Genomic DNA, 12,013 nt, shown 5'->3' with positions numbered 1-12,013 from the left:
AGGTGTTGCTAGTTTAAATAAATTCATAAAAAAAGCACATCAAAGTACTTCCCATTAAGTCATGTCTATTCTAGACTCTTTAAACATCGATCTCTTTGTATGTATTTATCTAATCATCCATGTGCTTTGGTAGTTCATGACTCCCCACTTCTACTGGACCACATCTTTTGTTCATAATAATAATATTATTATTATTTTTGTGAAGTTGCTGATAATTGATTGACTAAATGTTGGTGTATAGTGGTATGGGGGCCTAATAATCGTGTCCTTATAATAGGGGCAGACTGCATCTATTCAAGAAAAGGTACCTGAAAAGTTGACAACACCCTAAACCCAATGCATTTTAAGCGAAATTAAGAACACTGTTGAATAGGTTTTGTCGCTTGCAGAAGTCCCATATATACTCTTGCGACATAAGGTTTTAACTTTTACATGCATAAAACAGAAAATAATTAATGTGCGTGGTAACATGTTCTAAAACTAGAGAAACAAATGTCAATAATGGCACTTTAGTTGCTAACATGTAAACATGTTGGTGTGTATCTACTTGGATAAATATAAGGGGCTTAATGAACATGCTTTAATCTTAGAAACTAAGAAAAAGTGAAAGTTAAATGCTATGAAATTGGGAAGAAAGTTGAAACAAGAAACAAGGTTGTTGGACAAAAAGAGTTTGCCTATGTTGTTGTTATTATTATTATTATTATTTTTTTTATCTATTTTAAAAAAAAAAGCATATCGCTACATCAAAAGCCAAAGAACGTAGGACCCAATACGCATAACCTTGGCAAAGGTGCAACATACTTTACCCTTAAAAATATTGAAAAAAAATATTAAAAAATGAACATTAGAAACCAATAATAATTAATCTAAGCATTTGATTATTTAACTTTTTTTTAATCAATGGCCAAAGTAAACAGGGCATGATGGTAAGTTGTAGAAAAATGAGAATCCCTTGGCATCAAAACTCTAAACAAAAAAATCAAATACGATTGGTTTTTCTCTACTCTCACCAATATCCAACTATCCAAGAACTCAAACATAATCCCTAAGGTTTGGAGGAATGGTTTGCTAAACCACACACACAAATGAAGTGCTACCAGACGCGCGCTAGGAAGAGCTCGCTAAGGAGCTAGCAATAGAAGAGAGGAGAGATAAAGTGGATGGGAATTTCTATTGGATGTATCATTTTTTTTCTACTCCTCCAACTTTCATGCAAGATTCCATAACTCAACCATTCACTAGATCTGCATTTCATGACACTCTAAAGGCCTTTATAACCCATAAAGTTGCCAGTTTTATGACTTCCATTCATTCAAACTTGCTCAACCAAGGAGGAAAGTGGGGCAAAACTTAGATCTAGCCACAAATAACAATAAATGAAGAAGGGTTGACACTTACAAGGGTCCAGAAAAATGTAAGGTGATGATGATGATGATTCCTTCAAAAGATCACCTTCTTCTTCTTCTTCTTCAAACCAATAATTGCTCCAAAACGACCAAGAATCAAGCAAGGGATGAAGGCTAGGGTTTTCTGAGGTGAAAGAGGGTTTAGAGGCTCATAATGAACCCTAAAATGGGTATAGAGGTGCTTAAATACGAAGGAAACCCTAAACGATCATGGGCTTGGGCTGCATTAGTTCTCACGTCGTGAGCCTCTATGTCTCATGTCGTGAGACCACTCCCGAACAAAAGTTTTCATATTAGCCCATCTCACGTCGTGAGCCTCTATGTATCACGTCGTGAGAATCCTTTTCTACCAAAATCCAACATTTTGACTTTGAAACCCTAATTCGATTCATTCTGGAAAACAGGAGTTACATGCTGACCGTCAGAGGCGGGAGTAATCATCGATCTCATGAATCATGAATCATGAAACACCGTTAATTTGCATTTCCGTGCATCCAAACTCGAAACTCGAAAATGAAAATAAAAAAGCAGGGCAGGAGCAAGCCGAGGGTATATTTTTTTGAAAGAAGGGTATATCGAAGAAGCACCGAATGGTTGATCGGTTGTCTAGCATTCCAATGTCCAAGCCCAACCCTAACACCAACCTTCCAATGTGTTTTGAAGCCTTGGTTAACCACCTTCAAAATTTCACCTCCCACTTTCAATTGGGTAAGAGTTATGAAATTTGATTGTATAATTTTCACTGATTTGATAATTTGGAATTTGGTAATTGTGTTATAGAATTAGGAATTATATTCGACTTTTGGAAATTTGGATTGAATATGAAAACTGATCTGTGTCATTTGTATTTGTTTGAGATTTTCAATCTATTGAAAGATGGCCCAGCAAGCACACTACAAAAAAACCTTAACACACCAACAATTTATCTGTTTGTCTTTGTTGCTTGTAGTTATTTCATCAAGTCATTTGTACTGTCATTTCTTTGCAGTTTCTCAATTCTCAATTTTGTAGGTTGTGACAGTTAATAATGACTGGGTTTTTGAATTGTAATTTATTATTTGTATTTGAATAACTTTATTATTTTTTTGTGTGTTCTAATTTGTTGCGTACTCTATCCACCAGTATAAATAAAAAAAGTTGGTCTAGGCTTAAGCTTTCAAAAGGATTAGTTTAATATTTTTTCTATCTATCTGGAAAATTTTGAACGACAAGTCATCTGGTTTTCTTGGAAAAATGTCAAACTCTAAAGTATAATCCGTAATTTGAATAAGGGCATTATATAATTTTCAAAACATGTGAATAAACCCCTATTTTTTTTTTATTATTTTTTTTATACAAAATTCATTCTATGCTATGCTTCCCGCGGAAATCTCCCCCTTTTGTTAGTTTGTATCTTCTAAAACCTTTCCCCCAAATCGAACGAAATTTGATCCAATAAAACCTAGAAATCATCACATCATCATCATATTTTTCGACAAATGATTCTCTCTCTTTATGCTAAAATCTACACTCACATTGATAGAGGGGTGAATAACAGGATTCTCTCCGTCTGATGTCACATCCACAACCTTCATCAGAATTTGAACGAACCTCGAATAATCCCGTTGTTGATGATGCTCATGGAAACTTACATCCTGATCATCAAAGATCAGGTCCACTCCTCAGATTGACGAAAATACCTCCAATCTCGATTCGTCGGATCCACACCATGGATGAAATGAGAGATAACAACGTTGGAGGTGGATGCGACGACGACATCAAATCTTACAAAGATTGTGATCGCCGAACAGACGAAGCAGATATACTCGATGCTTCATCTCTTGGCCTAAATCGTATTCGCAGTCGCTCCTCTTCTTTGCATCGTAGGGTTGTTGATTCTACTGCTGGCACAGCCTCAAAATCGGATGCCTATGATGTAGATAAGATCGCAAATCCTCCGGGAGGTAAACTGGACACATCGAAACAGCCTGCAAAAGCTGATCCAGGTTACATGATCAATCTTCCGAGATAACATATATTTACGATCGATCATATGCTTATTAGATTTTTGTTTGGGCTTAAAGTACAATTCAACTTGCTTAAATTAGATGCAACTCATGATTAGTTATGTATGTCATTTTTTTCTCTAGGCAAGAAGGTGTCCTGGGGCCAATCTAAATCCTTACAAGTTCAACTACAATCTAATGCTGGAATGGAGGTAATATCGTGTTAGTGGATAGGAAAATAAATTTAAATCCTGAAGTTTGTTTTGTTTGTATAAATTCTTACTTTTTCTAGGTTTATACTTAGTTAAAGGAATTGGTGGTTGATACTGATTCTGAAGTGCTGATTCTAGGGCTCTAACACAGCGTTTGCCAAGGAAATGCAGTCTCCAAGGTTCCAGGCCATAATGCGTGTCACAAGTGGTCGCAAAAAGAAAGTTCCTGATATAAAAAGCTTCTCTCATGAACTCAATTCCGAAGGAGTCAGACCTCTGCCATTGTGGAAACCTCGTGCATATGGACATGTGGAGGTAGCTGCTTGCTTTATTAATGAATATCTAATCTCATGCTCTTTCAACTCCATCCTTATAACTCCCTTTATTTATTCAACTTCAGGAGATCATGGTAATGCTGAGGGGAAAGTTTGAAAAGTTGAAGGAAGAAGTGAATGCTGACCTGGGCATCTTTGCTGGAGATTTGGTGGGAATACTTGAAGAAACTCCAGAGTCTCATCCAGAATGGAAAGAGATGTTGGAGGACTTGTTAATTATAGCTAGCAAGTGTGCAAAAATGACATCCAATGAATTCTGGTTGAAGTGTGAAAGCATTGTTCAGAGTCTTGATGATCGTCGTCAGGAGTTACCCATGGGTATACTCAAACAAGTCCATACCCGTCTCTTGTTCATACTCACCCGATGCACTCGACTTGTGCAATTCCATAAAGAGTGTGGATATGAAGATAGCCACCACATTTTGGGTCTTCATCAGCTAAGTGATATTGGTGCCTATACAGAGTCTACATACAACTTTAACAACTCATTAGTAAAAGATCAAGCTACCGAGTCTCAAGCTGGCAGCTCACATGAAGGGGATCAGGAGCTAGATCAAACAAAAGGTGCCACTTCATCTACTGGTAAAAGGATTTCGTCTTGGAAGAAGCTTCCATCTCCTGCAGATAAGGTTGTAAAAGACCATAATGACCTTGACATCCCATCAAAGGAGTTATCTGATTCCTCCGACCATTTGGAAGTTAAAGATGAGCATGAGCATGATCATGAACATAGCCCCCCGGTGTGCCCTTCTGAGAATTTTGAGACAACCTCAAAAGTAAGGAGAGTTACATTTGGATTTCCAGGAGAGCAACATCATTATGAGAGCTCATTAATATGCCGTATATGTGAAGTTGAAATACCAACTGTACACGTAGAGCAGCACTCTAGAATATGTACTATTGCTGATAGATGTGATTTAAAAGGCGTGAGTGTGAATGAAAGACTCGAAAGAGTTGCAGAAACTCTTGAAAGGATCATTGATGAATGGACACCAAAAGGTGCTGACATGGCACTTGGAAGTCAAGAAAGTGCAAGAACATCTCTATCAAGTATATCTGAAGATCTGGACAAGTCCTGTCAATTCTCTGAGGACCTAGATAGCATCCAGGAAACAGACACAGAAGATTTCCACAGTTTACCTGACACGAATTACAGCACACGTGCCACTATGATACCTATTGTGGGTCCAAAAGCCTTATCGGCTGGATGCATGACTCCTAGATCACCTCTACTCACACCAAGAGCGAACCAGATTGATGTATTCCTGAGTGGAAGGAAAACCATATCTGAGTATGAAGACTGGCAGCAGGTATCGCGATCTATATATTCTGTTAAATTAAAGAAAGCTAAAGGGTAATATCAATTTTCTTTTTCTATTAAGGTGCTAAAACATCCCAATTCCCAATCGAATGACAGATACACAAGCTACTGGAAATCGCTCGATCTCTGGCCCACATAAACACAAACGATTACAGTGCATTGGATTCCATGCTTGATCGTTTAAAAGACCTCAAGTATGCTATCCAGGATCGAAAGGTGGATGCCCTTATTGTTGAGACATTTGGAAGACGAATTGAGAAACTATTACAGTGAGTGGATCTATGCACGTAACATAACCTACTTAGTTGATATTATATGTGTATATAATAATACTTGTTGAATTTGATGACAGGGAGAAGTATGTACTTCTGTGTGGGCAGATAGAGGACGAGAAAACAGAGAGTCACATGTCGTATGAAGATAGTTTATCAGGAGAGGAGATGGGGCGTAATGTACGTGCTAGCCCTGCTACAAGTGCGTACTCCAAGGATCGAACATCTATTGAAGATTTTGAAATAATAAAACCGATTAGCAGAGGTGCATTTGGACGGGTTTTCTTGGCCAGGAAGAGGGCAACAGGCGATGTTTTTGCAATAAAGGTAAGGCGTTTATAAAGTTATTTTCATACATGTCTGGGCAGATATTTGATCTTAAAAAACGAAAATGCAAATATGCAGTACTTGAGATCTGAAGTAACTTATTTATTAAAGTCTTGCAGGTTTTAAAGAAGGCTGATATGATTCGTAAAAATGCAGTTCAAAGCATTCTGGCAGAACGTGATATCTTGATATCAGCTCGCAATCCTTTTGTGGTGAGAACTGAGAACTGAGAACTGAGAATGTTGAAGATATAATTGTAAAGTGGAAGTTTGGTAAGTTGTTTAGCATTTGACGTGGACAGGTACGGTTTTTCTACTCTTTCACATGTAGAGAAAATCTATACCTGGTGATGGAGTATTTAAACGGAGGAGATCTTTTCTCTTTGCTGAGAAATCTTGGTTGCTTGGAAGAAGGCATGGCACGTGTATACATTGCAGAACTTGTGAGTTGTTTCTCTGCGTTTATATCTTTCTATTCTAGGGGTAGGAGTGATTTGTGAGTGATGATTTGTTTCAGGTTCTTGCGTTGGAGTATTTGCATTCTTTGAATGTGATTCATAGAGATTTGAAGCCGGACAACTTGCTGATTGGTCCAGATGGCCACATCAAGGTCAATGTTTTCTTTGGTTTATGATTAAATGATGATTAGATTGTGTATGATAGAAGAGATATGTATATGTATATGTATATGTATGTATGAATAAATGAAGGAATGAATGAATCGTGTTGGTCTCATTCTCATCTTACAATTCTAATTCGTAATTTTACAGCTGACAGATTTTGGGCTATCGAAGGTTGGTCTGATAAACAACACGGAAGAAATATCAGGGACTGGCTCATCAACCATCAGGACTGCCATCTTTCAAGACAATAATAATAATGAAGTCAAGACAGAATCGCCATCGCCATCACCATCACCATCACCATCACCATCACCAGTCAACAGCAACAGAGAAGAACGCCAAAAGCTCTCTGTTGTTGGCACTCCTGACTATCTCGCACCTGAAATACTTCTCGGCATGGGACATGGTTCGATTTTTCACTTTCTAACATAATTATAAAATTTAAATTATATATATTTAATATACATAAATATCCCTACTTCTTGCATCGCAGCTGCAACAGCTGATTGGTGGTCTGTTGGTGTTATCCTGTTTGAGCTACTTGTAGGGATTCCACCCTTCAATGCAGGATCTCCACAGGTATGTATGTATGTATGTTCTTTCCAAATATATATATATATATATATTTTATTATTTCTTGGATTTTGAAGTTTGAAGCTGTGTAAATATTTGTGCAGCAAATTTTTGCAAACATTATGAATAGAGACATACCATGGCCTGAGGTACCCGAGGACATGAGCTTGGAAGCATATGATCTGATAAACAAGTGAGACACTTTTATTAACGGAACATAAAATTAAAAATGAATATGGATGGTTCTAGGGCCTTTCCCTGTAACACAATTCTTTATTATTATTATTATTTTGTTTGGTGTGTGTTGTCAGCTTGCTTATTGATAATCCGATTCAACGTTTAGGTGCAACCGGGGCTGGAGAGGTAAAAGATTATACTATCTGTAAATATGATGATAAATTACAATTACTTACTAACTGTTGTATAACAGGTGAAGAGACACCCTTTCTTTCAGAATATCAACTGGGACACACTTGCAAGGCAGAAGGTTATTTATTTCATCATTTTTCTAATTCAATTCAATTATAAAAAGTATAGTCGAGAGATATTTGGCAAACATCCATCTGAAAAGCAGAGTAATTTGTTTGTGTTTGTACTTTGTATTGGCTGAAGGCAACATTCATACCATCTGCTGAAGCTCTTGATACGAGCTATTTTATGAGTCGATATATCTGGAATCCAGACGACCAACATCTGGACGGTGGTAGCGATTTCGATGATATGTCTGAAGCTGACACATCTTGTGGTCATAGTTCTCTCAGCAACATGGTCGATGAAGAGGTAAATACTTACAACCTCCTCTGTCACATAATCTCATTATTCTCTCTCTATTCTTTACTCTGTGTTGTGTTTTTACTTGACAGCAGAGCGAGGGATACAGTCACATGGCCGACTTTGGTGGTCCACATCCTAATGTCAATTATTCTTTCAGTAACTTCTCATATAAGGTCAGTTTCATCTCATATACCTAATTCCAAATTCATACTTACAATAATTCATATTTGTAATTTTTTTTTTTATCAGAATTTGTCCCAGTTGGCTTCCATCAACTACGATTTACTTATTAAGAGTGCTCAAGATTCCATACAAGATTCAAAACCAGATACCCCATGACACCAATTTCACCAACAAAATATTTATTTTTTCTTGTAAATATAATATAAAAATGTAAAATCCATTTCTATTACGAAATTCATCAGTTTCTGTTATTTGTTTGTTTCGAAACTCTCCAACCCTGGCGTAAAGGGGACACACACCGGTTCCATAAAGCCAAAGGATACCTGACAAGAATTTAGCAAGCGTGTAAAGCTGAGCGATCTTTTCATCTTTTATGGCATGGTAGCCATGCCATTTGACTCGTTCAGCAGTAGATGAACCCGCTCCATAATTTTTGTACTCACCACAATAACTGGTCTGATTAAAACCCCAGCTATCAACCCACACTTTCGGATCAACCAAATCATCTAAAAAACACTCCATATAAACGGCCGACCGTATGGAAACCATGGTCTTCCTAAAAAGGCTCTAAACTCACTCTGACTGCTCATTGGCTGTTTAAGATCAGCTGCAGCTTTTATCTTACACCCTTGTAATGAATATCTGGTGGATTCGTTATGGTATTTCCGTCCGTGTGCTCCTCCGGGGGGTGGTTTTCTCAGGAACATTTCACAATCTTGAAAGACAGCCAGGGATGAAATCTACTGTTACAAAGATGTGACATTCTTTGTAGAATTGCTTACCAGAAAAAGTAAAAAGTGTCTTGGTAGAAGGCTGATTGGTCACTGCCCCAGTGCTGCATTAGGTTAGGGAATTGGGCAATAATAGCTCCTCCGCATCCCAAAGTGCACTGCCCTCCTAGGTACGTAACACTAAGTAGTCCAAGCCAACCCACATTACTGACTAATTGTGGATAAATCAAATTTCTTAGACGTACTAAATACAACTCCATGAATGAGCAAAATGAAGGTTGCATTAATGACAAAGATCTATGGGGAAACCTCTAAAAAAGATTGAACATGTGGGAGGATCTGAACGAATTTTGCTTTCATTTCCCATGTATGGAGTACTTAGTGACTGACATTACGGTCTCCCGTAGGCTGCACACGGCTAGGAAGGCATAGTACCATGCGTCTGTTTGTGGATCGGGGGAAATTGAATCAATTTAAAAAAATACCTAAAGTTAGTGATTTATCAATAGGTAATGTTGCACCAATACCCAACCAAAGGGCTACTGCGGTACCAATCAAAAATACAGTTGTCGCTTTCCCGCCTTTAGGCCCAACCATATTCTTGAATGTCATGTCTCGACCAATAAATCAATAAATCAACCACCTCAGATTACTGCAATCCACAAAAATCGGAATTAATAAAATAATTTTGTTTCACAAACAATTTAAGGACAAAATTACATAAATAGGTGTTGAAGAAAACTACTCCTTGTTCATTGTTTTTACTTTTTACCACAATTCTTTGACAAGGATGATCTGTGTGGTTCTTAAATGTTGCAACCTAAATTCTTTTAGCCAACTTTCATGGGCTGTGAGGGGTATACACAGGGCAGCTATGACCTGCACACCCCGAAAAAGACCATTTAAACCCAAAAAATTCGAGTTTATGCCCCTTAAAAGCACAAAAAAAAATGAATGATATTTTAAAACAAATGCCAAAAGTTTTTAGGGCTATATTAATATTAACCCTAAAAACTAAAACGAGAAACAATAACTTACTAAAGGTTGTTGAATCCTTCATGTCACCAGCCAATGGCGTTTCCAGCATGTCACCACCCGAATGCTGATTGCCAGTGATGACCGTCTTATTTATTCCGTCACCGAACATCTTGACATACCGCACTGTCTTGGGAATCACCACATTTTCTTTATAAATCCCAACCTTCACATGAACCTCATATCTCCCACCCGGTGGTCTCCGGTTGCAGGCCGCATTTACAGCTTCTTGAACCATTTTAAAATCTCCTGACCCATCTTTAGCCACCACCACCTCCGCCCTTTCTACTGCTACATCCGCCAACTTCCACTCAGCAAACCCATGACCATAATAATTACTATTACGCACACTAATAGCTAAAGAATTAAGTATTAATTGTGTCAAATTGGTGGGAATAAAGGATAACTTTGTGTTGGGCATATTCATCAACTTGAACCCTCTTTCACAGACGTTGATATAGGCTAAACCAGCACTGAGCCATGTCTAGATGTCAAGTGGGGTTGGTTAGAGGGTGTGGTTTAGGACCATGCTAAGTGTGAACACGATATCCCATCAAAGTAGTCAACGCAACTACCCCACAAGCTTTTCCATGGAACATTTGGGTACTTCAACTCGATCCATTGGATTCGTTTCAGAACCAGACGTGCGTCATCTATGGCTACTTGTACTGTCATATCCAGGAATCGGTTTGTAGATATGGTGGATGCGGTGGGGTTGCGGAGGGCAACATAGTGATTGTAGGTTTCGTAATATGGGATTTGGGCGCACCACCTGTTTATGGTGCGGGAGGTGATGGTTTGCGATGGGGATGTTGGAACAGAACTACACACACAGTAGGGCTACATCTTTCTAACCTCTTGCATATTCTTATTTAATGCAACAACATACAATATATTGAGGATTGAAAAGCGACGTCTACCTAGTCAAAGAAACAAATCAGAAACTAACTAACCTTATCTAAACTATTCTAAAAATCTGCAAAAACATGGCCAACATGGCCTTTACTTATTCAAACTCTACAGGGACTAAAATACCCTTAAAGATAATCACGTGAGTGACTTAGTTTTGGATTAACACAACATTCTTCCCCTTAATCCAAACTGTTTATGTCAAGCCTCTTTCTTACTATCTCATTCTTGCTTCTTGCACTTTGTTTCTTGTATGCTACTTGCTACAAATCCGAAACTTTCTACTTGCTATGATTGTCTTGCCTGCTACTTGCTACAAACTATGTGACAACCTTCTTGCTTGTTACACTTGCTATTGTTCATACAAAAAATTCTGCTTCTTTCTTAAGATCACCAAACGTGACCAGACTTGCTACTTGCTGCTTACTTTCTTCCTCTCCACCTGCTTGCTATCTTCGGGATCAAACCATCATAGTCGGACCTTCATCTGTCAACACCACTGTGAGCCATTAACTCCCCAGCACAGCCGAAACACACCACAACCAAGAACCACCCTGATTTGATCTTCCTTTCTGTGTTTCTTTCTTTCTTCTTGCTGTTTTCTTCTATCTTCTTTCTGCCTTTCTGTCTTTCTTGATTCTTCTTTCTTCATTCTTCCTTCTTCTTTCTGATTTGCTGTTGTGCAACGATCTTTCTTCTTTCTGGTACAAACCAGGTATGAGCCTAGTACTTTGATACCAAATGTTGGAACAGAACTACACAGTAGGGCTACATCTTTCTAACCTCTTGCATCTTCTTATTCAATGCAACAACATACAATATATAGAGGATCGAAAAGCCACATCTACGTAGTCAAAGCAACAAATCAGGAGCTAACTAACCATATCTACACTATTATAAAAATCTACAAAAACGTGGCCAACATGGCCTTTACTTATTCAAACCCTACAATAAGTATAATACTCTTAAAGATAATCACGTGAGTAACTTAGTTTGTATTAACACAATAGGGGAAGAGAAGATGAAGATAATCATATTGTAGCCATGTTTGAAATTACTGATTTATGCTCTTCTTGAAATGTTTTTTTTTTTTTTTTTTTATAAATACTAATTAATCACAAATAGTGATAAAGTCGTACCTATGTATTATGTATTATACTATGAGTTAATTTAAAAAAAAATATATGAGTTAATTTAAAAGAAAAGTTAAATATAAACGTCTAAATATTTAACCACTTTGAATTTATAATAAAATAAGAAAAATAATGAATTATTAAAATTGATTTTTTTGTTTGTAAATCTAAACAAATAATTTAAATAAATAA

The 12,013-nt window shown here is 37.4% G+C and overlaps 1 protein-coding gene across 2 annotated transcripts; it reads left to right on the top strand.

Moving 5' to 3' along the window:
- Positions 1–2,749: 2,749 nt before the first annotated feature.
- Positions 2,750–8,264, top strand: LOC111903265 (probable serine/threonine protein kinase IRE). Of its 2 annotated transcripts, none has more exons than XM_023899048.2 (17): positions 2,750–3,394; positions 3,539–3,606; positions 3,745–3,921; positions 4,007–5,251; positions 5,359–5,531; positions 5,615–5,861; positions 5,981–6,073; positions 6,163–6,303; positions 6,378–6,470; positions 6,631–6,889; positions 6,977–7,062; positions 7,161–7,249; positions 7,368–7,419; positions 7,487–7,543; positions 7,669–7,836; positions 7,923–8,003; positions 8,080–8,264. In XM_023899048.2, exons 1-17 carry the CDS (start codon positions 2,962–2,964, stop codon positions 8,167–8,169), a joined length of 3,552 nt encoding a protein of 1,183 aa, XP_023754816.1. In that variant the 5' UTR covers positions 2,750–2,961; the 3' UTR covers positions 8,170–8,264. The 2 variants fall into 2 exon arrangements, with proteins under 2 accessions (XP_023754816.1, XP_023754815.1); XM_023899047.2 differs by having other exon boundaries at positions 7,920–8,003.
- Positions 8,265–12,013: the final 3,749 nt, after the last annotated feature.

Source organism: Lactuca sativa, chromosome 2 (genome assembly GCF_002870075.4).
Source record: "Lactuca sativa cultivar Salinas chromosome 2, Lsat_Salinas_v11, whole genome shotgun sequence".
Classification (NCBI taxonomy): Eukaryota; Viridiplantae; Streptophyta; class Magnoliopsida; order Asterales; family Asteraceae; genus Lactuca; species Lactuca sativa.
This window is presented reverse-complemented; position numbering and strand designations above follow the sequence as displayed.

Excerpts from the sequence above, each read along its gene's own strand:
- LOC111903265 (XM_023899047.2), top strand. The coding sequence starts at position 2,962 with ATGTCACATCCACAACCTTCATCAGAATTTGAACGAACCTCGAATAAT. Across the intron at positions 6,074-6,162 it reads CAGCTCGCAATCCTTTTGTG|GTACGGTTTTTCTACTCTTT; the intron begins GTGAGAACTGAG and ends TGACGTGGACAG. Across the intron at positions 6,304-6,377 it reads GTGTATACATTGCAGAACTT|GTTCTTGCGTTGGAGTATTT; the intron begins GTGAGTTGTTTC and ends GATTTGTTTCAG.